Below are 27,244 nucleotides of genomic sequence, written 5' to 3' on the forward strand. Positions count from 1 at the left end.
CAAAAGTTGCAACTAGAAAACGTGTTTGTCTGCTCACCCCCAGTCAACTGCAGCAGGATAAAGAGAACCTCCACTCGGAATACCCACTCCAGTCCCACACCTCTTTTCTAGTTACTCCTGAACAACCCGCTCTTTAGCACAGGAAAAACAGAGCCCTCCGAGAGGTGTGTGAACGGCTGCTGTCGAGGTGTGCTGTATTCCGTGGCAGCACAACTTATACGATCAGAAGTATCAGTTTGGTTCCCCAACTAGGACACTCTCTTTATGTGAACACAGTGAAGGAGAGAGTGCCATTGATTGCCGCTGAAGTTGACTTATTGGCCAGGTTCAGGAGTGTGTTTTGAGATGAAGTGTGTGGGCATCATGGAGACTGTGACCTAACATTAATTGCTTAACCACTCTGAGCCTCAGTTTTTCTATCGGTAAAGTAGATCTAAGTATAGTAGCTAGCACTTAGGGTTGTGAAAAATGAATGATATAAACGAAATCATACATGTAATTACTAAAACTATTACCAACACACATCCTCACTTCTCAATAAATTGAGCTGTGTAGTTCTCATTATTATCACTAAAGTTTCTCCTGCACAAGTATTCACTTCAGGATATCCCTGTACCTCAGGAGTGCAGTCCCATTTCATGGGGTGTTAGGTTCTAAGCCCTTTTTTGAACACCTGGACTTAAGTCATTAACAATGCTGCTCAGGGGTAAGAGCAATGGGCAGGAGTCTGCCTGTGCTCCTGGCCAGGCTCTGCCACTCACTCACCGTAATTCTTAAGTACTTCGTCAACTGCCCTGAGCCTCACTCTCTCCTCCCAATAATGGCAGGCCTTGACCTGCCTGCAGCAGTTATGTATGGAAAAACCAATTAGTTCTGCTTTAACATGCCTGCTTGCCAAACAAGGGCTTGGGACTTTGATCAGGGAGAAAGACCATATCTGGTAGTCTTTCATATCTTGAGTCCTTTTAGATTTTACCTATCAAGGAAATAAAGGAGAAAATATTTTGAAATAATAAACTGCTATGCATATATTATTATCATCATTCTTATATTCTCATAACTGAATGAGAAGGAGAATAATTTTGGTTTTAGTGTATTGAAATTCTACTCGGTGCCAGGCCCTGTGCTGCTGCTTTCATTCATTGCATTCTTTAATCCTGATGCCGGCGCTATGATGCAGGCACCAGCACCCTCAGTTACAGAGGAGGGAGGTTAAAGAACTTGCTGAACATCTCAAAGATGGTAACTGATAGAGCCTGGTTTGGGAACTCGGTCTATATCAAGGTTTCTTAGTCTTGGCACTGCTGACATTTTGGGCCAGATAAGTCTTTGTTCTGGAAGACTGCACTGTGTATTGGACAATATTTGGCAGCATCCCTGGTCTCTACCCACTAGATGTCCTGCCATGACAACCAAAAATGCCTGTTCGGTGCTCCTGTTGAGACTCCCTGTTCTAAATTCACACTGGTCCATGGGCGATGCGAGAACCAGGTGAGCATATGGGTGCTGCGCCAGACAGACCAGGTTCGATGGGCTGTATCTTCACATATTACCAGTATGCCCTTGGGAGAGTCACTGAAGCTGTGTCATTTTGCTTAACTTAAAAATGAACATCATACTATCTCATAGGGCTTCTGTGAGATTAAATAGAAGGTAATGCATGGAGAGGGCTTAGTACAGAGGGCACAGTCCCTGGTACACACAAGCCATCAATATAATTCAAAGCAAAGCATTAATGTAACTCATGATAAACCATCAAGTTGATTGTCAACATATAATGCCAAATAACAAACTGGTGTGTGTGTGTGTGTGTGTGTGTGTGTGTGTGTGTGTGTGTGTGTGTGTTACTGAATGGGTTTGACATAGGTCTCAGGAAAGTGAGTGGGGATGGTGCTCCCAAACTCAAATGACTGCCAGATGCTGGAATCTGGGTTACTGGTGACAAGACTTGCATGCAATTGAAATAGATTTAAATGCAATTAACATATTGAGTGCAACCATATGATATTGCAGAAAAATAATAAACACTTGTCAATAAGTCAATTTCACTGCGATGCTTGGCGTCAACTTGCTGTTTGATTCATCTAATGGATGTGCTCTTCCAACTGTCCCCGAAAGGAACAAATACAGTGACATTGTCTTTCAGGCTCTGAGGGGTTTAGGATCTCAGTCAGCACTTCGATGTTGCTGAATCCGGAACAGTCCCTGGCAGAGATGTGCGGGTGGAGCTTGAGGTGGTACATAGGGTCCATTTTGGTGAGTAACACGGGAGCCCCAGGCTTTGCAGGGAGGAAAGAATCTGGGACCTAGTCCCAGCTCTGCCACTCAGTGTCTGAGTAACCCTGGACCTGCTATTCTCCTAAGGCCTTCGGTCCCTCACCTTTAAAATGAGCAGTGTGGATGCATTCTTTGGACCTTATTTTGAGGAAATACCCTTGCCTCGTATGCAGCCCCCCGCAGACAGCATGCTCTCAGAAGCGAGCAGTAGAAAGGAAATGAGGATTGGTGGGAGTGCTCTCCTAGGTGCATTTGAAAGAGGCCTATTGAGTTCTCATGCTTGCTTTCCTTCCTCCCTAGGTACACAGTTCTGCACAGTGAGCATCACCAGGAACTCGAGAAACTGCCCATACACACTGACCCAGAATCCCTGGAATCATGCTTCTGATTGAGGACATGGCTCACAGCTAAGCCATTCATTCCCATTTGTGTCTGCATGAACAGGACACCCTGGCACCTCTCCTGACCCTCATCACCACCAGTGAGGTATGAGAAAGTGGGCCCAGGGCCCAGGGAAGGTCATAGAGGACCGTCCATGTTGGACAGGACCTGAGGCCAGAGCGTGGAGGATCACAGAGTTGAGAAGGGACTTCAAGCATCATCAGATCCAGCCTCCCACCCAACGCAGGAGTAGCATCCTTCACAGCGTCCCTGGAAGTTGGTCGATCTCTGCTTGCACACCCCAGGGACGGGAGCTCACTACCTCCTAATGCAGTTACTTCTGCTGTAGGGAAGCTCTAATTAAAGGAAGTTCTTTCCTTTGTTGGCTCTCGACTCTGTCACTGTTCCAATGGGGCCATGCAGTTGGCCACCTTTTCCTCTTAAGAACCCTTAGCTGTTAGGAGACAGTGATCTGCCACCCACTCACCCTTTTAATTCTTCCTACACTCAACAGCTCCAGTTTTCTCTCCATTCTGGCCATCTGCTTCTGGACATGCTTTGGTGGATGAGTTCATCAAGGCTCTTTTAACAAAATTAGGTGGATAGCAATGCCAAGAGGTTCGTCCAAAAGCACCGAAGTGGAGTGCTAACAAGAGAAGTATCAGTACATTTTGGTTTATAGACATGAGCATTTTTTCCTTGTCATATTTTGGGGGGTATAGACTCTGGGAACTCTGCTTAGGATTTGGTTTCAGATCTATTACCAGCTCTACTTAGAGCTGGTCTGATGTGCACATCTGTTTAAAGGTGACATTCTCTCCTTGGCAGACTGGCTTGGAGTCATTTGGGATGAATCCTGATTCACTTCCCTTCCATGGCAGTGCGAAAGGGCCTGCACCTTTACCCAGAACATCAATTGAGAATGGTCCTGCCACTCCTATTTGGGGAACAACACTCAGTTGCTGTAATCAGTTGAATGGCTTTCGGGGCCCTGTGCTGAGTCAGTGCCTGGTCTGTCAGGGCAATTGGCTCTTTTGGCGAAGACAGAGCCCCAGACCAACTTGCTTTCTAGGAAGCCTCATGGACCCCTGCCTGTGAAGCTCCTGCGCTACCGCTTTTCTACATCTTTTACCAGCATCTCCCCTTCTCCAAGCTCCTACGTAGAAGCTTCCCTGATGTCAAAGTTACCTCCGAATTATTTTATCTTGGGGTGAATTATGCCACCAGGTTGAGACTCAGTTGCGTTTCTGTTGGTTGCTGATAAAAACCCTATCGAAAGGATTGCTTGTTGGTCCTTATAGGAGCCCATTGAACAGACAATGTGGGTGACGGTGGGGTGCGTATGTGATCACACCCCACAAGGCAAAGATGCGCCAGCCCTTTCTAACCTCACCAGCTCCCCTTGACCTTCCGCTTGGTCTGTTTATCCTTCGTTCTTTCCTGAGTGATCTCAGAAGCCACATTGCCTTCTTATCCCCTATTTCATCCATGAGGGCAGAATCCATTACCTCTCCCTTATCTCTCTGTCCCAGAAATGGTAAGAAGGATGGTCAGACTCCACATAGGACTAGGGTGACCAGCCACTCTGGTTTTAGCACTGAAAGTCCCACATCCCAAGAAACCCTTTAGTAACCGGCAAACTGGGCTAGTTGGTCACCCACCAATGGGACCCTCCCCATGCTGAGGATTAATAAGCCTCCTCATAGTTGCTTTCCTTTCTTCACTTTTTTTTATGGTAAAGGCAGAGATGAGTGAAATTGGGGGTCCATAGTTCTCCACGTGCTCTCTGAATGTGGTTTCTGCTCTCCTTGATTCGCAAAGAACTTCTTAGGGAAAGACTAAGACGGCGCTCACAAGAAGCAGCTCCCGGTGAGGAGGAATAGGTCTAGTGATTCGAGGAGCTGGTTTAACACCCTGAAGTCAGTAGGATCTACTATTCAATGCATATGTGCACACACAGATACATAGATACAATTGGATTTCTTCCCTGCGAAACGCTTCTTTTCCCAGGAGCTTAGCAAGCATATTTATTTATGTAACACTAGAGGCCCCGAGCACGAATTCGTGCACAGGTGGGGTCCCCCGGCATGGCCTGCGGGGATTGGGCTGAAACTGGCAGTCCAATGCCGCCCGCCACTCCTGCTCACCCCGGCCCTGCTGCACCTCCTGCGAGCTCATGCCCAGTCAGTCCTGATCAGCACCTGTCCTAAGGGAGAGGGAGGGTGAGCGGGACACGATGGGTCCCTTGCTGGCCCAGGATCCAGATCCGCCCTGCTGACGTTCGCGCTGGTTGTTGGGAGCCACCTGACAGCTGCTTTTATGTTGTTTCTTCCTTGTGGAGAGTCTAGGGAGGAGAAGTGGCCGCAGTGCCCGAGGCCAACTTCCAGGAGGCTGGCAGCGCTGTCGGGATCGTGCCAGTGGCGCTGGTCCATTGGTGCCTGGCCTGTTCTCTGGAGATTGGACCTGCAGGACTACTGAGGGAGGGAGTGGCTGCCACCAGGCTGGTGGGCCGCCGGGATGGGTCGGTCAGCTGAGTGGCATTCCCATTGTGAGTGCACTGACCACCATGGGGCAGCTTCTGCAGTAAGTGTCTGCCCCCTGGTGGTCAGTGTGTGTCATAGCGACTGGTCATTTGGTCATTCAGTCACTTAGGCTTTTATATATATAGATATTATTTCTCAGTGGCAGATCTACCATCTTAAAGGGCAACCTGGATGCAACAGGGATCCACAGATTACAATATAGGCGGGAAATGAGTTCTTACTATGTCACTGGTCCATAGCTTCTGGACACTCTGGATACACTTCTGTGATCCAGTCTATAATTGGTGTCTGTAGAGGTCATGTATACCCCTGACCAGGAAAAGAACAGCAATTGTGGGTATAGGGGCCTTGTCATTGCCAAGAAGATGGTCTCCTTTGCAGAGGTAGACTCATAAGCAAACTTTATTGTCTCTTTGGACCAAAGGCCCACACTGGTGGTTCCCAGGACAGGACCAGACTTGTTCTGTCCGGACAGCTGCTAGCCTGGCATTACTCCACTCTCTGCTCCTGGGAATCGGGTCATAGAGCATGTGCATGGAAGGAGGAGACTTAGGGCACATCCAAGGGCGGAGGAGGCCTGCATCTTGCCCTCTTCTCTGAGGAGGTCACCATTTCCCAGGCAGCCTGCACCATCAAGAAGCGATGCTCCGCGAGGAGGGGATTGGCCTTGACAACCCCTGGGTGATGGATGCTGCAGCCAGACTGCCCGATGCCTGGGAGAAAGGGGTCCACCTGTGCTGCTCCTCAAGCTGACCTCCAGCCTGCAGGGCTGTCCAGGCAGAGGCTCTGCAGCCCACCCCCCACCCCCCACCAGCTCAGGATCAGCAGCTAGAAAGCAAAAGAGATAAAAACCAACTTCAACCGACACCCAGGGATGCGTTTGTAGAAAAACCCATTCTTCCTGAGATTTCACCTCATCTCACCAACCGGTCCTCTTCATGCTGCTAACTTGCCCTTTCCTGAGAAAACTGCTGTGTGGTTGCGGGTGGGGGTGGGCTTCGGGGAGGGACCCAGAGAGGCTGTAACTAAATTGCCTCTAATATTGTCTTCAGAAGAGCAGTCATGTCTCCCTGGTGCTGTGCTGTCTTCCCACCCGTTCCTCTTTGGTGTAGTCTCTCTCTCTATGACTCGGCTCTTCTCTGGTCCAAGTCCTTCCTGTGGCAGCTGGTCTAGAGGGAAAAAGGCGAATGCATTGACCTCTTCTAGCCATCGTGTGCGGCCTCTCTTCCGTCCAGTCTAGAACACCGAGGCTGAGTATTTGGTTTGAATTTCAGCAAATTGGGGTGCGTCTGAGGCCCGAGTTTGGGACATCGTGTCACGTTCTGCGCTTGCCTCGCTTGTCTTGTCCCAAAACGGAGCAGACCTCGGAGCTGGGAGGAGTGCCGTGCGTGTTCCCACGTGCTTCAGCAAATGTGTATCCTGCCAGCACTGTTATTTACGTAATATCTTTATTTAAATCAATTCAGTTACATAAATTTATTTTAGGAAGAAACATTATATCGGTACCCCAAACAGAAAGCCAGTATTACTTGCCATACGTAGAAAGCAGCCATGGAGCTAAATGACAATAAAACAAGGTTAGGACGTTCTGATGAGAAGCCACCCCTCAGCTTGCCCACGGCTTTTGTGTTTAAAAGGATGACGAGCGAGTGTCTGAGAGCTGTTAGGGCCCCCCACCTCTGAGGAAGGGCCCTTTAAGCAAGGAAGGGCTGAAAGAGAAGGTACCAGAGATGAACTTCCAAACTTTATGAGTTAATGTGAAGTGATTGCAAGCTACAGTAAACAGTTTTGGAAACATACAGGGGAAGTTAAACTTTTCTTTTTAACTACTGTTATATTTGATTTAGATTAGGTTTCTCCTTTCCCTCTCCCCTTTCTTGGCTCACCGAGAATATTTCTTGGTTAATAATAAAAATAATAATGTAGCCATAGAGAGGGAAGCCGACAATCAATGAGCTCCTTTCTGCTAGGCACTGTGGTAAGTGCTTTACGTGGATTATCCCATTCAAGCCCCATGAAATCCCTCTAAGATGAGCACCAGAAGCGCCCCTGCTTCACAGACAAGCAAACCTCAGCTGATGCATCACAGACGAGCAAACCTCAGCTGAGGGAAACAGACCTGGGAAGTGTGGACGCGAATGGGACGGCAGGCAGTCTGATGCTCGAGCCCCCAGCCTGCAACATGTGCAACACTGCTCATTGTGGGGATCAATTTATTCCACGTTCACATCAGCCCCGATGCTGGGAGAGAGCAGCGAACAGGCGGAGGTGGCCGCCTCCCTCATCTCTTGTTGCCTAACCATTTCCTTCTGCAGCAGCTTGGCACCTGGAGGCCACCTGGGCCATGCCTGCTCCAGTGGGAAACGGCTTCTCACTTGCTCTGTTGCTTTCCCCTGCACCCTTCTGCTCTCTGAGCCTCAGTCTCCGTCTTTAAACAATGGAGGGAGACAGATAATGACTGATCAGCGGGAGAGGCCCTTCCGCACTGATCTTTCTCAGCCTTTTCAGGAGCCTGAAGTCAGGGATAACCAGCAACAAATCCCAAGAATCAGATGTGTGAGCCAAGGGAGAGCATCAGTCGTGTGTGTTTCAGACCATCACTGGGGCTGCTGACCGCCAGGGCGAGGCACTTTGACGTCCCACATTTGTAGCTGGACCTGCACACCTGGTGGACCTGCTCGCATTGGTCCCATCAGCTCGCACTGCAGGTGTTACCCATGGGAAGGGGTTCTCGCCCCCACCTGTGGCTTGGGGTATCCCGAGAAAAAGAATTTTGAGACTCGCATGGTAGGAGGAGATACGGTAGAAAGGTTTATTTCTGTGGAATCAAACTCCTGAGTTTCCAAGGTCCCATTTCCCTTTACCCCACCAAGGAAGACGTGTCGCTGGGGCTTCAGCAGAGCTAAGATCAAAGCCAGTGTCCAGCATGGAATGGTCCAATTCAGCACTAGGCCGGATCAGTTTGTGTTCCCAGCTGCAGTCCATTAGTCCATATGTATGGGGCCCACATGGCCATGGGCCATCTGGGCAAGTGCAAGAGAACAACCTCCTTTGTTTAGGGGATTATATATTCCCAAATTTTTGAGGGTGTGTAGCAGCCACCCAATCTGGCTAATGATCTCTGTCCCCAGGTTTGACTGACAGGCACCTTTTCTAGTCACCCCAACTTCACTGACCATGCGTCTATCTCCCCTTGGTTGGGCCCCTTCCCCCACTGATCTTTGGGGAATGGATCGGTGGTTCCCTGGGGAGTGTGAAATTGCAGCTTCCTGGTTGAAGCTGCCCAGATGACATGCCTAGAATGCCCGGCCTTCCCTTTCTGCTTTCCCATTAACCAGCTAATTACAGCGGTATCACAGGCACTCAGGGGTTTCTGCGTACCTACCCAAGATCTCCGCGCCTCTCACAGCAGCCTGGGTGGGTAGATGATTGACTTTATTTTATAGAAGAGGAAACAGACTTTGCAGGAAAAGTGATTTGCCTAAGGACACAGAGCATATATGGGACAGAAATCAAGACTGCAGGTCACTCCAGTCTAACAGTGTTTCCTTCCTCCTCTACTTTAAATTTATTAATTTCTAAATATGCCAATTCTATATTTGGGGGCTATGTAAATGATGGGTTATACACATAATGTATTTCTGCAGTCCATTCTCATTACAAAAATTTCTAATAATAGAAATACAATAAAATACCCTTTGACTCCAAGAAGTAATTGCTCTTACTGCCTGGCTTATATCATTCAAGAATGTGTCAGCGTACTTACACGTGTAGAAATGTACACATAAATGTGTAAGGTTTTGTTTTGTTCTTCTACAGAAATAAGATGAGACGGTATTAAATACTCTGCAAATGGCCTTTTTCAACAGTACACCTCCCACATCATTTCACATCAACACGTGAACCTTCATTCTCTTTCGCTGCCGTGTGTGAGCTCTATGGGATAGACGTGTAGCTTGCAGTGTTGTCGTTCATGTTGTAGCTGTACCCCGTGTCTGAAAGGGCATGGGAGGCATCAGGAGATCAGCCGCCCCCTCTTTGTGGGCCTGTGCTAACCATATGCAGGTCAGCTGGGGTGGTTTCAAGTTTAAGAGGCAGCAGCAACTCTGGGGCGGCCCTTATATGGCTCCCGGGCCTCCTCCCTCCCTTTGAGGGGCTGGGACAATTTGCTCAAGTTGCACAGGCTTTGGAGTGATACTGCCACCTCCTGCTTCCACCGCTTCCTAGATTTGTGTTTTTGAGTCAGTTTTTTAACCCGCTCAATCCTAATTTCCCCAACAGTAAAGGAGAGGCCATAATGGCCAGACATATTTTGAAGTGTTAGTATGAGGATGTATAGAAAGCACTTGGTAAATGCTTTTAAACATGCTTTCGTAGTATCATCATTTCCTGTTAATGGCCTCACCAGTTCTCTCTGCTTCCTACCATCCTGGTGTATGGTCAAAGGAACCGAAGGTTATGGAAAGACTAGACAAACAGAAAACCTTTCTAATAAAGGGGGTGACCATGGAGCGATACTACCTTCTCCCATCATACTTTCCAGTGTGCTGACAGCTCTCGGACCTCGTGACTGCCCTGTGCAGTGGGCATCTTACCTATTCACTGTTAACCATTTACAGGTGAGGACACTGAGGCTCCAGAGTCAGGCTTGTGGCCATCTCCAAGGCACCCAGCAGTCAGTTAAGGGTGTCAGAATCTGAACCTAGGCCTTCTGAATCCAAATGCGGAGTCCCTGTAAGAACTGGGGTACCTGCTCTTATTTAGAGAGATTATTAGGACGCACGCACCTGGCCGCACTGTGAGAGAAACCCGATTCTTTCTCTAACATTCGCATTAATTCATGAATCCATCCATGAAACATTCCCTAAAGCTTTTTAAAAATGTGCCAGCTCCACATCCTTGAAGGATGCAGGATGACTTTGGTTCTCTGATCTCGGCAAACCCTCCAGTCTGTAAACGAAAGATGGCTTTCACTTTTTGTAAGTGGTTGGAAACAAATCAAAAAGTATTTTGTGACATGTGAAAATTATGTGCCGTTCAAATTTGTGTCCATAAATAAAGTTTTGTTGTAACACAGCCGCACCCATTTGTTGATGGATCCTCTAGGGCTGCTTTCACACCACAAGAGCTGAGTTGAGCAGTTGTCACAACTGAGATAAAAATATTTACTATCTGGCTCTCAACAGAACAAGTGCGCTGATCCTGCTGTTGGGATCACTATCTAGCCATTCATTCCATAGACATCTACCTAAAGCCTTCTATAGTATGCATCTTCCAAATTCCGTGTTTTTAGTTGGTCCAGTGTGGGCAGTTGTAGAATGACTTCTGCGCCCCCTGCTGTACTTGTTCTAACAGTGCATTAAGTGAGACTGATCAACAAAAGTTAGAACGCAGCGACCTCTGGTGGCTCGTCTGAGCATTAGTTGGATCCGCGATTTTCACACAGTGGTTGAGCAGTGACCCAAGAACCAGGAGGTCATGCTTGATTCCCTGTCTGGGCACATGCCCGGGTTGCGGGCCGATCCCCAGTGGCGTGCAAAGGGCAGCTGATCAATGATTCTCTTATCATTGATATTTCTATCTCTGTCTCTCTCCCTTCCTCTCTCTGAAATAAAAACATAAAAATATTTTTTAAAAACTTGGAATATCTGACTATTTAGTCAGGGTCTCAGACCTCTTTTCCCTTAAATTGTCAAGTTAAAAAAAAATGGCAAGAGCCAACACAACAATAGCTGTCCCGTGTGAATGAACCCAAAGTATACCTTTTTTTAGTCAGATCTGCAAAAATATATTTTTTTTGGTATGCCACAGAATTTGGGTGTACCGGTTAATAATGCGGATTTTTTTCAATAGATGGAGTTACACATATGTTGATATATATGCGATTTGATATGTATGCTATTTTGTTGTATTGACAACAAGCTTCAAAAATTCATATGTCAAATTTTCTGAAGGTGTTAACATCATAGATATTTTTACACTTAAAAATGTCAAATTTCGTGCCAAAAAAAAGAGTATTTGTGGGAAGTTTTAGTTCATTACTTTGTTTTGAAGAAAAATGCTGCTGAATACTTTGGGAAGCTTATGGTGAACATGCTTCATCTCAAGATACTTGTGAATGCTGGTTTAAACACTTTAAAAGTGATGATTTTTATGTGAAAGACAAAGAACGTCCAGGTCAACCGAAAAAGTTTGACACAATTACAAGCATTATTGGATGAAGATTCGTGTCAAACTCAAAAACAACTTGCAGAAAGATTAAACGTTGCTCAGCAAACAATTTCTGATCGTTTACAAGCAATTGGAAAGACTTTAAAGGAAGGAAATGGGTGCCACATCATGAACGAAAGACAAATGGAAAACCGAAAAGTCATCAGTAAAATGTTGCTTCAATGGCACGAATTGTGACTGGCGATGAAAAGTGGATTTATTTTGAGAATCCCAAATGCACAAAATCATGGGTTGATCCAGGTCAACCATCAACATCCACTGCAAGGCCAAATCACTTCAGAAAGAAGACAATGCTCTGCGTTTGGTGGGATCAGGAAGGTATGGTGTATTATGAGCTTCTAAAACCAGGTGAAACTATTAATACTGATCGCTGCTGACTACAAATAATCCATTTGAACCACACTTTGATTGTAAAACAGCCAGAATGTGCCAGAAGACACAGCAAAGTAATTTTGCTTCATGATAACCCACCATCACACACTTCAAAACCAGTTAAAGACACGTTAAAAGATCTTGCCTGAGAAGTATTAACCCACCCACTGTATTCACCAGAACTTGCTCCAGATTACCACTTGTTCTGACTGATGGCACACACACTTTCTGAGCAGCACTTCAAAACGTACGAAGAAGTGGAAAATTGGGTCTCTGAATGGTTTGCCTCAAAACAAGAAAAGTTCTATTGGGATGGTATCCACAAATTACCTGAAAGATGGGGGAAATGTGTAGCTAGCGATGGACATTACTTTGAATAAAGCACTTTTGATGTTTCTCTTGAAATTATTGTGTTTTCTTTGATTACACAATCTACATTATTAACTGGTTGTGTTCCATAAGATGAGAAAAGTTGAAAATTGCTGAGTTAGATTATTTGGGGACAGTGAAAAATGAGGTTTGGATTTAATCTTAAAATGAAGGTTGGGGTTTTGTATTATTTTGAAGTGTCTAGAATGTTCTATATTTTTTCCAGTCTTTTAGTGATCACTAAGGTACTAAAGAGATGACTGAATGCAGTGCCTAACATTCTTCTTAATGTAATAGGAAGCATTTTAAAAGCCCTGGAAAAGACTTGGCAGAAAGACACTGATTATCATTCACACTATTTAGTGTTAGGAAAACTTGCTGGCACCCTCCATTTCTGTGGACATTAATGAGAAAGAGGCAGGCCTGGGAATCAGCCACTTAGATTTTTGTGTTACCTGGCCTTACCCAGTTCCTGACCATTGGCGAGCTTTTCCCTCCCTGGCCTTCAGTTATCTCCTGTAAATGAGGGTGTTGGACTACATAAGCTCTCAGAGACCTTACCCCTCATCCTATATAATAAAAACCTAATATGCTAAGTGTCTGGTCAACCGGTCAGCGGTTCAACCAAAGCGTAATATGCTAAGGCCGCTCAACCGTTTGCTGTGACGTGCACTGACCACCAGAGGGCAGATGCTCCAACCAGTAGGTTAGCTTGCTGCTGGAGTCTGGCCAATCAGGACTGAGCAAGGACTGGATAACCCTGGAGCCCTCCCGCGGTCCCTCCCTGGCTGGCCAATCTCCTACCCTCCCCGGCCTGCTGATCATGCACCGGTGGGGTCCCTTGGCCTGGCCTGAGCCTTTTCGCAATCCGGGACCCCTCGGGGGATGTCGGAGAGCCTGTTTTGGCCCAATCCCACTTAAGGCAGGAGCTGCCCCCTGGTGGTCAGTGCGCTCCCACAGGAGGAGCACTGCTCAGCCAGAAGCCGGGCTCACGGCTGGCTAATGAGCGCAGTGGAGGTGGTGGGGGCCTCTCCTGCCTCTGTGGCAGCACTACGGAAGTCCAACTGACGGCTTAGGCCCGCTCCCCCAGTGCACTATTTCATAGACCGTAATTACATATTCCACTCACGCACCACTTACTGAGGGGCTTATGTTCTGAGAAATGCATCATCTGGCCCTTGTCACTGTGCAAACATCAGAGTGCACTTACACAAATCCAGGCGGTACAGCCTACCACTGCAACTGTAAGGACTACATTTTCCTAGACGGGCAACCCAGGGCTGTTTACACCAGCATCGCGACACATATTTGTTTTGTGCAGGTTTCAGCCTATCAGTAACCAGTGTTGTGGTTGGACCGGCCCTTGTGGTTCTTGGTTGCAAGAGGGCCCTCAGAAATAACCATCAGGTGAACTTGAAGATGAGGTTTATCACAAGACCTGGAAATTACACAGGACACTTGGGGCCACATGGCAAGTCCAAGGGTGGAAAAAGCACGGGGCTGGGGTTCTGCTTTAATTGGGCTTGAGGGTGGGGGCCCAGGGTTTCGAGGGCTCATTCTCTATTGGTGAATTTAAACTGTAAGATCAGGAATATAGTGTGGAAGACAAAAATCAAGTAGCCTAAATGGTCAGTTACTGCTCAACCAAGATCTCAAAAACAAAGGCACTTCAGAGGGGGGATGTGGCCTGGCTCCTAGACCTCATCCCGTTTAGCCATCTTTGAGATGGATGCCTCTGTAGTCGGGGCTTACACTGCGGTAACGTGTTGGGCTAAGATTTTACTAGATGGCTGACATCAGCAGGGGACAGGAATGTTTTAACTCCATCATAACCTTATGGGACCACCAGTGCGCACGTGGCTCGCTGGGACTGAAACATCGTTATGCAGTACATGACTACGTGAAAAGTTTCTAAGATGTCTCCCCAGACCTTCAGTTTAAAGCACATTCCTTCTCTGCATGGTATTTGCTATTCTTCTTGACAAAGAGGGAGTCAGGTCCAAGGCAAGAAAAAGTTTTTAGTAAACTTTTATTTTTATATTCAAGATAAAGCATGTACACAATTGAATGTGGAAATAAATAACTAGAAATGCTTTGGAAACTTTTCCATTTCTCTCTCCAAACTCAGTTGTTTTATAAACTCATGAGTCTTTTTACTTGATTTTAAGAAATATGGCAACTATAATACCAAGAAAAAAAGAACCACAATTTTGTACAGAAATGTGTAGCCACCTCTGACTATAGGGTTTCAGCTTAATAGTAACACAAAAAAAGCACACCAGACACAAAGACTCTTCAACAGATTTACTCAAACTGCTTCGCTCGAGAAGAAAAGGCACAGATTTAAGGGGTGACAGTGATTATGAAGAATACAGTAAATGGAGGCTCAGCCAGTGACTTTATAAACTAAGTCAAGAAAATGAACTCCTTCCAATGATCTGCCTTCATTAAAATGAACTTTTAAATTAAGCTGTATAAACATATGATATAAAGTTGGTACTCAGGAAGTGTCTTTGTATAGCTCCTTATGTACAAATCTTTGTATACAACTTCAGTGTTCCTTATGCATTTCCTGTAACACACCGAGCCGCAGTCCCGAGTCCCCGGGGCCTCTCTGGCAGCTGCACGGCCCCTGGCTCTGCCAGAATAGCAGGGAAATAGGAGGGACCAGTCAAATGTAATCATCTTCGACCGGCTCTCCATTGACATCACAGTAGTGGATAAAAATTGCCACCACTCGCTGAAACACCCCCTTCTTCATCTGACGCATCTCTGAAATTTCTTCTCCGATTGTCTCCATACAGATGTCTGCTGACAGCTGCCCTTTCCTGCGAGGAGCATAGATGGTGCCTTGAAAATTAGAAAGAAAAGGGGAAACATTATCAGATGCATTTGGAAAGCCGCTCGATTAAGCTGGTCCATGAGATGTGCCTCTATACGGCCATGCACTGCCATTGAGAAAGGTACAGCTCATGGACTGGGTCCCCGTCAGTTTAGTTACATGCCCCATTTGATGCTAAGACAGCACACATGATTAAAGGCCGGGGTGGAAATGCCCCAGAGAGACTAAGTCAGTCACAGATGTACATGGAGCTTTAAAACCCATTTACTCATCAATTAGTTTTTGAAAACATCCTGCAAGTAGATATTCTAGTGTGCTAACAACTAGGACTTCATTCCAAATGTCCTTCAAGCCCCTCTTGCCCTTCTTGAACATCTCCATCTATACTAATAAAAGAGTAATGTGCTAATTAGACCAGGAGACCTTCCAGAGACCTTCGGGACAAAGCTGGGGGCTTGGCCAGCTTGCAAACCACCCCCAAATGGCCCTCAGCCCCACGCCCAGGCTGGCCACGCCCCCAGCAGGGAACCCCACCCTGAAGGGGGTGTGTCCAGCCTGAAAACAGCTCTCAACCCCTCTCCCAGGCTGACCACGACCCCAGCGGGGACCCTCACCCCAATGGGGGCATAGCCAACTTGCAAACGGCCCTCAACCCCTCACCCAGGCCGGCCACGACCCCAGCGGGGACCCTCACCCTGATGGGGGCATGGCCAGCCTGCAAATGGCCATCAGCTCCTCACGCAGGCTGGCTATGCCCCCGAGCAGGGACCCTCACCCCAATGGGGGTGTGGCCAGCCTGCAAACAGCCCTCAGCCCCTCGCCCAGTCCGGCCACGACCCCAGCGGGGACCCTCACCCCAATGGGGGCAGAGCCAACCTGCAAACGACCATCAGCCCCTTGCCCAGGCTGGCTACACCACCAAGCAGGGACCCTCACCCCAATGAGGGTGTGGCCACCCTGCAAATGGCCATCAGCCCCTTGCCCAGGCTGGCCCCGCCCCCCAAGGGACCCCACCCTGATCTGGGACCCCCTTCAGGGCAGACCATCCGGCCCCCACCTATGCACCAGGCCTCTATCTATACTAATAAAAGGGTAATATGCTAATTATACCGGAGACCTTCCGGACGTCCTTCCAGACAAAGCCATGGTGGCAGGGCCGAGACAGAGGTGGTTAGGGGCAATTAGGCCAGGAGGGGAGGGCAGTGGGGGTGATCAGGCTGACGGGGGGGTGGGGCAGTTGGGGGTGATCAGGCTGGCAGGGGGGACAGTTGGGGGTGATCAGGCCAACTGGGAGGGGGGGATGGGGGAGGCAGTGGGGGCGAGCAGGCGGCAGGCAGGTGAGCGGTTAGGAGCCAGCAGTCCCGGATTGCAAGAGGAATGTCCGACTGTTGGTTTAGGCCCGATAACTGTTGGATCAGGCCCAAACCAGCAGTCAGACATCCCCCGAGGGGTCCCAGATTGGAGAGGGTGCAGGCCAGGCTAGGGACACCCCCCCCCCCATGCACGAATTTCATGCACCGGGCCACCAGTCTAAATCCTAAGTTCCTACATGCTATCTAACAAAGAGCTGCTCATAAGTAGCAGATAGGGTGATGGGAACACATTTGAAACAATATAGTTGACAATAAGGAGTAACAATGTTATAAACAGGTAATAAAAAAATCTAGGTAGAAAAATCTGTCTGAAGGAATCCTTCCCACCAACCTTCAGAGATCCCTAGTAAGATTATTTATTGCTGGGAGAGAACCAAGCAATAACAGAACACAGATGAAAACATTTATATGGAAAGTGATTCAACAGCCACACTGCTCCCAACTCTCAATCTATAAGTATCTAACACGGCAGGACACGCTCAAACCAGCAAACACAAATCAAGTCAGGTCATAATTACTTTCTTCATCATCTTCGAAATCATATCTGGCGAAGCTGTTGGGTTCTGCTGCCCGTAGTGATCTCAACCAGGGGAAGTCAGAAATCATGGAATACGGAGCGCCATCCACAACCCCTGAAAGGAGACAGATGAACAGTGCTACTGCTGCGGAGGCCACGACAGGGCAGCACGCAGCGTTCTGTAGGCAGAACGTGAATGTGCTTCTGTCCCTCCTGGCTGAAAACGCATTGGACCAGTTCTGGTTTTGCTCCAACTTGGTCATGGGATCTTGCTCACCCTGTGCTTTCATTAAGCCTCAGTATTTTTCTCTCGATATGTATAAAATAAGGAAGTTGAAACAGATGCCCTCAAGTCACTTCCAATTCTCAAACTGTAGCAAGTTTCAATTTTCTTCTACTCTTTGTTTCCACACAGTTTCTGATTACTTTAGGGATGGCAAAGACTCAGACTTTTACCTGGTTCCTGCTACCTGCCGACATTCAAAGCCCCCATCATTCTGCCTAACTGTAAGGCTCCCATTCCCATCTTCCCTAAGGCATGTCTCTCCATGCAGTTAGTTAACAGCTCTTTAGCTTCCCAACCATTTAACTGCTCACCTTCTAAAGTATAGATATCTCGGCCCCAGGGGTACTTGGGGTACTTCTTCAAGTCATCTTCAGTTCGTGTGGCTTCGGGGAAGAATTCATACTTAATGAGCTCTCTGGAGGCAACAAGAAAAATCAAACAAAAATTATAAAACAGGAAATAATGTTGAGATGTGGGGTAGAAAGGAACTGTCAAAATTGTGCCAGGCCTAGATTCTAATGAACATCTCAAAAATTAAATATTAAATACCTAACGGAAGAAGGGTACACTCAAACTAGAGAATACATATCTAGTCAGGTCAGAAAAACTTTCTTTACTATCTTCAAAATCATATCAGGTAAAGAAACCACTCTCTAATCAAATAGTTGTGTGTGGTACTTAATGTTTATATATCAAATGCCTAAAAAGTCTAATTTTCTGATGATGTAAAACATCAATTTTAAGATTTTTAATCTGACCTCTTTTTCCATGCCCTAGGGTTAAAGAAATGAAGTCAAATATTCATGTACAGTCTGTTCTTGGAATTTTTTTACATTTGAAAATAAAAAACGGCAGATACACATGTATGCTTTCTAAATTAAGTCCTCATTCACTCAGTTTCTCACATTACATTTCATGCTTCAGCGCCTAAAAAGCCCCATGAGATCATTTAAAATAAAGAATAACTAGGACTTGTTCCCATGGCCCTCCCTCGCAACAGGAATGACTGAAGAGGCTGGGGGCCACGGGTTACTTACTGATTGATGTTTGCTATGGTGTCCATCCAGCTGCGAATGCGCACCTTGTTCCGCACATTGGGAGGGTTACTGAACTCATGGATAATACAGATGTGGTAGGGGTAGGGGCCACTAAATAGCTTTTGCTCCAACGTCAGTGTGTCCACCTACGGAAGAGAGCAGAGCGAGCTGTGGGTCCAGGAACAGAATTCCTTAGAACTCTATCTCCTAGAGCTTGGACAATCTTTCCTGGGACCTACATTTTAAAATCTCTGGCTGATTTGAAAATCAAGTATCACATTCAGCCCTGAACATAGCTTGCCATGCTGGGGGTGATGCTTAGCAAATTCTTCTGTCTTGCAAGCTCAGCAACTTACATTTCTCTGTTAAATAAATGCCTATTAATCAGAGAATCCAGATTAGATAACTGATCCCAGGAACCCACATCTGAATATGTCCTTCACAGGCTCAAGTACTGATTGCATCATAGACTGAGTGTGCAGTACCAGATGTCCTATTCAATCTGGCTGTGGCCTATTCCAGCTGCCTGCCCCCTCGCAGCCTGTGTTCACACTGCTTCCTTCTCACGGAATGCCTCTTCCTCACCTCTCCTTACGAAATCCCATCTGCCATCTTAGTGATATTCACGCCTACCTCCGTCTCAGAAAGACTTCAGGGAAGTGTCTTTTTCAGGCCCGGAATATTAGAGACTCTCAACAAGAGGTTTGTTTGTTCAAATATCTCTTCTGGGGCCACACTCTGACACTGACTAATGATTCCTTTCAGCTTTCTTTAGGCATTGAGCACAGTCTTACATACAATGTTCACTTTATTTTTTGTTTTATTGAGAAATAATTGACACACATCACTGTATAAATTTCAGGCACACAGCATGTTGGGCTTGGTTTATGAATATTATGATATGATAGGTTCAGCTAACATCTATAATTTCATATATAGGTACAATAAAAAGCTTACTCTTCATAATAATGAAAATAATGATTGCTACTACATGCCAGCAACTACTCAGCACTTCACACGTCTGAATTAACCATCACAAGAATTAGGTTTTTATTTTACTTTTACAAATATAACTAAGACAGAAGTTAAGTAATCAGCTACAAGTCAGTGAACCAGGATTTGAATCAGGCAGTCTGAAAACAGTCGTGTTGAGTAATAACTGCCCTCATCATAGAACTTGCTAAAAATCCACAGAAATCTAGCAGAGAAGCCTGAGAGAAGATCGGCAGTCTTCTAGCTAGGTTAAAAGAACTCTGTAGAATCTAAAGAACCATCTCTGTGGGTTGAGCATATGAACATGCCAAATCCACAAAAGCTGAAGACTAAGAAAAATATCACTGCAATACATGTGTCATCAGAAAGGGCCGAGCTTGGTACCTGCTGCATTGGGCGTAGGTATATGATGCGGTTTCTCTCAGGAGGCATCCGTAGAATCTGGTCTAGTACCTGATCCATGTTCAGTTTCTTGCATTGTGCATAGTCAAATCGGTTTACAAGTGGTGCATTTTCTACTTTTAAATGTTTCAGCACCCTGCACCTGGTAGCTACAAAATGAAAACAATGGTAAGCTCTACAAATAATTTATGCAAAGTAATAGAGCAATGTCTGGCCTACTGGGCATCATCTTTGGAGGACTGGCCCAACTTCCTTAGCATAAAATACCACAGATGTAATAAACATCTTTAACAAAGGTCACGTAATGTCACAAAGTACAACTGACAGTTATCACAATAATTTGAAAATGTAATTCCATCCTGTTTAAAAGAAGGTGGTCACCCATATATATGCTAGAGGGATGTTAAGGTACCTATTTCTATCTAAGAGTTTACTGGCAAGGAATCTTAAGACCCATAGAATGAGTTGCATAAACACAGGAATTATTCAGGAAACATTTATGGAAAAGAATGAATGATGGAATTATTAAATTCCAAAATATTATGGGTAATGATCAAATAAACCTGAAATAATTGACATATATTACCTTACAGTCACCGACAGAAAATGAGAAGAGTTGATTTTAACTCCCACTGCAGGTATAAAAGCAGAACCTTAAAAGACCCAGAAATATTTGTATATGTTGGTCTAAAGCTGGACCACTAGCCACCTGCAGCTATTTAAATTTAAATGAACTAAAATGAACAACTCAGTTCCTCCAGCACTAGCCACAGTTCAAGTGTTCGACAGTGACATGTGGCCATTGGCTATCATATCCAACAGTACAGGGATAAAATAGTATGCCACGTTGAAAAAAAAATCTACTTCCTTTTTCCAATTTCCAATTTCAATCTGTTCCATTTTACCCCAGATTTAAACCTGGTCCAACTCAAGAGATGATACTATAAAACTATAAGGCTTATATGCCTGATCTTAACTCTTTAAGGGCATCTTCTATAACGCCTTTGACCAAAATGCCATCATCGTCCTGAGCAATCCGGCCCTGTATGTTTGAACGATGAGCAAGTCTCCAGCCTTTCAGACTCATTTCCTCCTTCTGTGACATGGCAGGAGACAGGAAAGGAGGAAAGACAGAAGGAGGACTAGATGGTGATAAGGGTTCAATGGTCCTCTGCTGTAAACCCAGACAGGGCTAGGTAGGTTCTAACCTCACTTAGCTCAGCCGCCATAACTTAGCTGGTGTCTAGGGACTGAGCTACTAATCTAAGGTCCTCTGTCCCAGGAGCTGAAGAACTATTTGGTTTAAGGGCAAAAGGCTGAGCCTGAAAGTTATGTGATCCATCACTAGTTCACAGAAGATACAGGGCGAGTCAAGTGAAGAGAAAACCAGTCAGATTCTCAGAGCACTCACAGTAGAAAAAGGAATGAGAAGTCAACCCCCAGAGAAGAAGGGTCGAGAGGTAGAGTCTCAGACCTCAGAGCTGCAAGCATTGCTGTCTTAAACCAGGCTGGGTTCCCCTGCTGTTAAGATCTTCTGAGCTTTTAAAGGGCTCCTGTTCTATTTCAGGAGGATACTATGATCTATATATATAAAACCTAATACGCAAACAGACTGAACAGAACAACCGAACAACCGGTTGCTATGACGTGCGCTGACCACCAGGGGGCGCGCACGGATCATGGCGGGCGTTGGCCACAGGGGGGTGGTGAAGCAGGTGAAGGGGGATGGGCACCAGGCCAAGGCGGGGCACCGGTCGCTGTCATTGGGGCAAGCCTCTGGTGGTTACTGAAAATTCTTTGCTCCTGTGCATCGTGGTCCTGCCCAGCGTGCGCACCTGCTGCCGGTACCGACCCCGGTCACACCCACTGTCGGCGCCTGGTGCCGGCCCCAAATGCTCGGTGCCGTCAGCAGGTGCCAGTGACGGCTGCCAGTCCTGATCACCCCTCAGGGCTTCTCCACCTACCCCTGCTGGAATCGGCCACAATCGCTCTGCACCATGAGCAGGTGCCAGCAAGGCTGGTGGGTGCTGTCAGTGTGTGAGATTGGTGTAGGCGGGAGCAGGGCTGCCAGCAGACAGACAGGGGAACAAGGGCCATGGTGGGAGGGGCCAAGTAGGGGCACGGAGGATGGGCCAAGACCTGCCCCTATGCCTACCGCAGCCTTGCGGTGCACAGTTCCTTTCAAGGTGCACGAATTAGTGCACTCGGGGTGGGGAGGGCATCCCTCAGCCCGGCCTGCGCCCTCTCGCAGTCCAGGAGCCCTCAAGGGATATCCTACTGCCACAGAGGCAGGAGAGGCTTCCGCCACCACTGCTGCGCTTGTCAGCCATGAGCCTGGCTTCTGGCTGAGTGGCACTCCCCATGTGGGAGTGCACTGACCACCAGTGGGCAGCTCCTGCGTTAAGCATCTCCCCCCTGGTGGTCAGTGTGCATCACAGCGACCAGTTGTTCTAATGTCAGGCCGAAACTGGCTCTCCGACATCTCCCGAGGGGTCCTAGATTACAAGAGGGCGCATGCCAGGCTGAGGACCCCACTGGTGCACGATCGGGGCCAGGGAGAGACATGGGAGGTGTGCCAGCCGGGGAGGGACCGTGGAGGGCTCCAGGGTGTGTCCAGCCCATCTCGTTCAGTCCCAATCGGCTGGACCCCAGCAGCAAGCTCACCTACCGGTCGGAGCGTCTGCCCCCTGGTAGTCATAGCGAGTGGTTGAGTAGCCTTAGCATATCATTAGCATACCATTAGCATATTACACTTTGATTGGTTGAATGGCCGACCAGACAACTGGACACTTAGCATATTAGGCTTTTATTATATAGGATTAGATGTTTCAAGACCTCATTGATTGGAAGAGAGAAAAGTACCACCTCTTAAGGGTGAGAATGAATCTAGGGTTCCCAGGTCTGGTGTTTTCTAGAATTTAAGAGAGTGGTTAAGTGTTTAAATGTTTTATTTCTCCTTTCTAAGATTCTCCTAGTTTATGACAAAATGTTTGGTAAGGATTTTCTTGTTCTGTTTACTACCAGTATTACAGAAGAAGTGCAAAGAAAAGAATGCCCCTAATTATTTTCTTTGCAATACTAATATAATAGAAATTAACATTTATTAGGCTTTTACTAGAGGTCAGACCCTCTACTGTATGTATATATGTTATGTACATATACATACCCACATATCAATCACTGCATTTAACCTTCATAAGTGCTTTATAAGGTAAGCATAATCATGCATACTTCACATACTGAAAAAAAAACAAAAAAACCCACAGAGAATATATAACTGTCCCATGGCAAGAGACGAGTCAGAGCCTCATAATTTTACATGGGTAGGTATGGAAAAATAAACAGGTCATGTAAAGGACATATTATGTACCTAGAATTTTAAAAGCTCATACAAAATAATACCCTACTATTTTTTCAGAGATAAACATGTATACAAGCAAATACATGCAAGGGTATGTATTAAATACACAAGCATAAATGGAGGGAGCCAATGGGATTGGCAAAGAGGGGCAGGGCACATGGGACTACAAAAAAAGCGTGGCTTGGAATAATGACAATATGCCATGAACTGAGGTTATGTTTAATCATGTCAACCAACTCCAGAGCAGTTAGGCACTTAAGGCCCAGTTACCACTTCCCCCAAAACACTTGCACACAAAACATGTCCAACATCACAAAGCTAGCAAATGGCAGAGACAGGCCCCTCACAAATATTATTGAGTAATTATCTGAGAACTACAGAACAAGGACAGAATTAGATATAATCCAACGTAACGATTCCTTTATGAGTCCTTAATTCTTTAAACTCCTTCATGATGCTCTTGTATGACATGGGCCCAAATACATACCATGGATGAACATCATCTTGGGACAGTCTTTTAGCACCAGATCTGTGATTCCACAGTTGGTCATAGTGACTCCAACAAGATTTTTGGACTTTAACACAAGGACCTATGGAGGAGAAAATTTGTTAGATGTCTTTTTCTGTACTTTCTTTCGAAAACTTAAATGTTTTCACTGGCACAAGTGAGAAGCAATTATTACCAATTTCTTCTATTTAGAGTAAAAAAGGTATATAAAGATGGAAAATTTAGTTCCTCTACATTATTCAGGACCTTGGCTGGCCTGAAAGGTAAGGGAGGGCTTTTTCTTCACCTGCACATGGTCATCCTCAATCACAGGATCACTGGTACTGGTGGACTTATCTGCTGTCCGCTTCCGCTTCATGGTATGCCGTGGCTTTGTTTTAGCAACCTCTAGAAAAAGCAAGAGGAATATGGTCCCTAATGGAATACAGTCAGACCACTACTTCCAACTGACTGTTCCCAAACAAGATCGCCCTCCATTACCTCAAACACAGTATCCTTTTCATCCCTGGGGCATTCTGAAAACCTAAGGAACATTCCCATCTCTAGTCACTCAAGCCATCTGAAATATTATTGGTGGATTAAACGCACCAGTTTCCTGCTAAACAACTGTAAGTTCTCGACTACTGCTTAATACATGCATTTCAATGCCTGACATTTGCAGCTATGCTTCGGCTTTACCTGTTCAATTTTATTCCATACTATTATCCAAGTCATCTCCCATTGCCAATGCCTCTGACACCATTAATCATTCTAGCTCCTTCTGCCCAGAACAACTTTCCAGACTTCACTTTTGAAAATACTACCCATCCCTGAAAAGAACATCTCAAATGCTACCTGCTCTAACAAATCACCTGGATTCCCAAACCTGTTTTGTTTCTCCATTTAAACTAAAAGCTCTTTGAAGGCAATATTACTGCCTTATTTCATTTTTGTATTAATGCCAGCTATTAGCAATGAGCTAAAATGAACATTTATTGAATGAATGGTACTCATCATTCATTGAATGAATGAATGCATTAGAGCAGCAGTCGCCAACCGGTGGTCCACAGACTACTGGTGGTCCGTGAGGGCCGAAAGGTTGGCAACTTCTGCCATTAGAGATACATTAGGTGGAATAATAATGACAGCAAATATTTACTGAGCACCTTCTCTGTGTCAGGCACTTTTCTAAGGGTTTCTTACAACAGCCTTTTGAGATAGATTTATTATTCTCCTTATTTTGTAAATTAGGAAACTGAGACATGGGAAGTTTGTGAAGGTGTAACTGGTGGAACCAGGAGCAAAACTCAGGTAATCAGTGCCAATCACTATGTTAGAAAACTTGTAATTCTTTATCTCCCAAACCCTAGTTGGTAAGGCCCTAACTCATTTGCTAGTATTGTTATAAAACATTAATTTGCAAAGCAAATATGATCTTAAATACAAGTTCTAAATTCATCTCTAAAACTTAACAAGCACATATATATTCTAAACAAGACTCGGAAAGTCAGTCCTTATTTTTGATATTCATTCTGTAGCAGAGCAGACACGGATGAAGTAAGACTGAGCTTCACGAATGAAATCCTACCATATTGCTCTTTCACACACCACTACTAGACTATAACACTCCATTTGGTAATTCTTCAACTTCAGACATGAAAGATTCCTAAGCAAGACAAAGAAACAAGGTGCAAATGTTGCAAATTCCCAAAGGCTTGGGGTTAGATGGGAACTCTAAAGAGTTAAGTCCAAGTGTGTGTTTTTTACATACCTTTCCTCCACCATCTGAAACCTTTGGGAAATTTTACCATGCAAAACAACTGAAATCAGCTGCTTTGGATGAAGCTTAAAAGGGAACCCAAGAGTTCTACCAATCAAACTTCCTAAAATGAACCCAAGCAAAGCCCAGGGGTTCTGGAAAAACATAAAAACTATTGATCTAGGCAACCCAGTGAAGGCCGCTTCCCACAGTATTCCTGCAAGAACTTCGTGCAAAATCTAATTATCTTCATAAACAAGGCACCTCCTAAAGGTAGCATATTTCACATAACAGACAAAATTCACACACTTGTTACAACCAATAATAGGTCCTGGTTCCCTCTCCCCATACCACAAAAATGAAAGGGAACAAACATACAAAAAGCACGTCTGTTTCCATTCCTTTGTGACAGTGTTCAGAGCAGAATTTTCTATTAGCATTCTCCTTTCACAATCCAATTTTCAAACTCCCACGGTCCTGGATTGCTCTCCCCCCTCCCCTTCAATTCATTAGAATATGTGGTTCAAAGTTAAATTTCCTGCTCTCTAGAGAGCCCACACTGGCTGCTTACGTTTTCTAAGAAAAGTTGTAAAACTAAATCACACTTTATATACCAATAATCTTGAAAAACAAAGGCTTCCCAATGTAAAAGGAAAACAGAGTTCACCCTGTTATTTTCTTATGCCACCTTCTTTGTTCAGGGACAACTGTTAGTGATTTCATACATACATCACAGCGATTTCCAACCTTACTCATCTTATGGCACACACAAATATCTAAAATTCTGCAGCACACCAAAAATGTATTTTTTGCTGACAAAAAAATGAGTATAATTCTGATTCATTCACACTACATGGCTATTGTGTTGGTTGTTGTCAATTTTAATTTGACAATCTTAGGGAAAAGAGGTCAGTGACCCTGACTAAATAGGTATTGCTTATTTTAAAAATTCTTGCTGCACACTGGTTAAAAATTGCTGATCCACCAGCACCAACATACCTCAAATAATGGTTCCTACCACTGATTAAGTTCACAATTATTCACTAAGTCCCATTATTCTAGAAGCTGGGCATATAATAGTGAACAAGCAGACATTGTCCCTGTCCTCATAGAGCTCATAGTCTATTGGAAAGACAGTAAAACACGAAATTACAACATAGTGTAGTTAACATTAGGTTAGAAGGTGCTACAGAAACACAACTGGCTTGCTAAAGCAAACCAATCCAGTGTTAAGCGTCAAGGAAAGAAGTTAGTATTTTATGAGAACCACACCATATCAATCCTAAATGTTATTCTTTGACAATCCAATTAGTTATTTTTGTGATATTTATTTTACAAAGTATTATACAATGAGGATAAAAAAACTTAGAGGCATTTATTATCAAAATAGGAATTCACAAGACAAATAACTATATTAGCTTCTAACATGGTTTTAACACTACATAAGATCATAAATTGAAAACTAAATCAAAAACTCAAGTGTTTACAGTAATTTTTTAAAAATCCATAACATTCAATCAAGTTTGTTCCTTTATAAGTTGGATTTTTTCTCATTAAAACTTTTAAAGCATGATGGCTGATAGATATAAAAACGTGCTAGATTAAAAATAAGATGAAAGCCATCCAAATAACTTGTTTTCCTTTCCAAAAGATCTGGATAGTATTAAAAGCAGCACTTTGACATTTCTCCAGAAAACTGTTACTGAAAGTAAATAATCAACCAAAGGACTTGTATGCATGTATATAAGCATAACCAATGGACACAGACAGTATGGGGATGAGGGCATGTGCTGGGGGTGGGAGCGTCCGGGGAGAGATCAAAGGACAAAGGACACATATGTAATACTTTCAACAATAAAGAACGTAACTTAAAAAAAAAGTAAATGGACATTTGTATTGTGTGTAAAAAATATTAGAAAATAATTAACCTACTATTTACACATCAGCTACATACATGAGAAGTCTTCTCAAATTAAAAAAAATAACAAGATAACAAATGTAACTTACTTAAAAA

At 45.1% G+C, this 27,244-nt stretch overlaps 2 protein-coding genes across 8 annotated transcripts in view; one reads left to right on the plus strand and one right to left on the minus strand.

Annotated features, from left to right (window-relative positions):
- Positions 1-3,038, plus strand: part of HTR4 (5-hydroxytryptamine receptor 4) — a 147,815-nt gene extending 144,777 nt beyond the window's left edge. For 2 of the 3 annotated variants that reach the window (XM_080674016.1, XM_080674017.1), the window contains exon 8: positions 2,578-3,038. Coding sequence is in view for 1 of the 3 variants with exons in the window: in XM_080674018.1 (XP_080530144.1) it covers positions 2,578-2,665 (88 nt within the window). In the remaining 2 variants the exon portion in view is untranslated. The remainder of the gene's footprint in view (positions 1-2,577) is intronic. The other variant, XM_080674018.1, reaches the window with a different exon arrangement.
- An 11,145-nt stretch (positions 3,039-14,183) lies between these two features.
- The window catches only part of FBXO38 (F-box protein 38), a 58,179-nt gene continuing 45,118 nt past the window's right edge, over positions 14,184-27,244 (minus strand). For all 5 annotated transcript variants that reach the window (XM_080675273.1, XM_080675272.1, XM_080675270.1 and 2 more), the window contains 7 exons: positions 23,779-23,879; positions 23,472-23,574; positions 19,606-19,772; positions 18,229-18,374; positions 17,503-17,606; positions 16,907-17,020; positions 14,184-15,023 (listed from right to left, as the gene is read on the minus strand). In XM_080675273.1, the coding sequence (XP_080531399.1) occupies positions 14,845-15,023; positions 16,907-17,020; positions 17,503-17,606; positions 18,229-18,374; positions 19,606-19,772; positions 23,472-23,574; positions 23,779-23,879 (914 nt within the window). In that variant the 3' untranslated portion in view covers positions 14,184-14,844. The remainder of the gene's footprint in view (positions 15,024-16,906; positions 17,021-17,502; positions 17,607-18,228; positions 18,375-19,605; positions 19,773-23,471; positions 23,575-23,778; positions 23,880-27,244) is intronic.

The sequence above is a fragment of the Plecotus auritus genome, assembly GCF_963455305.1.
Source record: "Plecotus auritus genome assembly, chromosome: 6".
In the NCBI taxonomy this organism is placed as follows: domain Eukaryota; kingdom Metazoa; phylum Chordata; class Mammalia; order Chiroptera; family Vespertilionidae; genus Plecotus; species Plecotus auritus.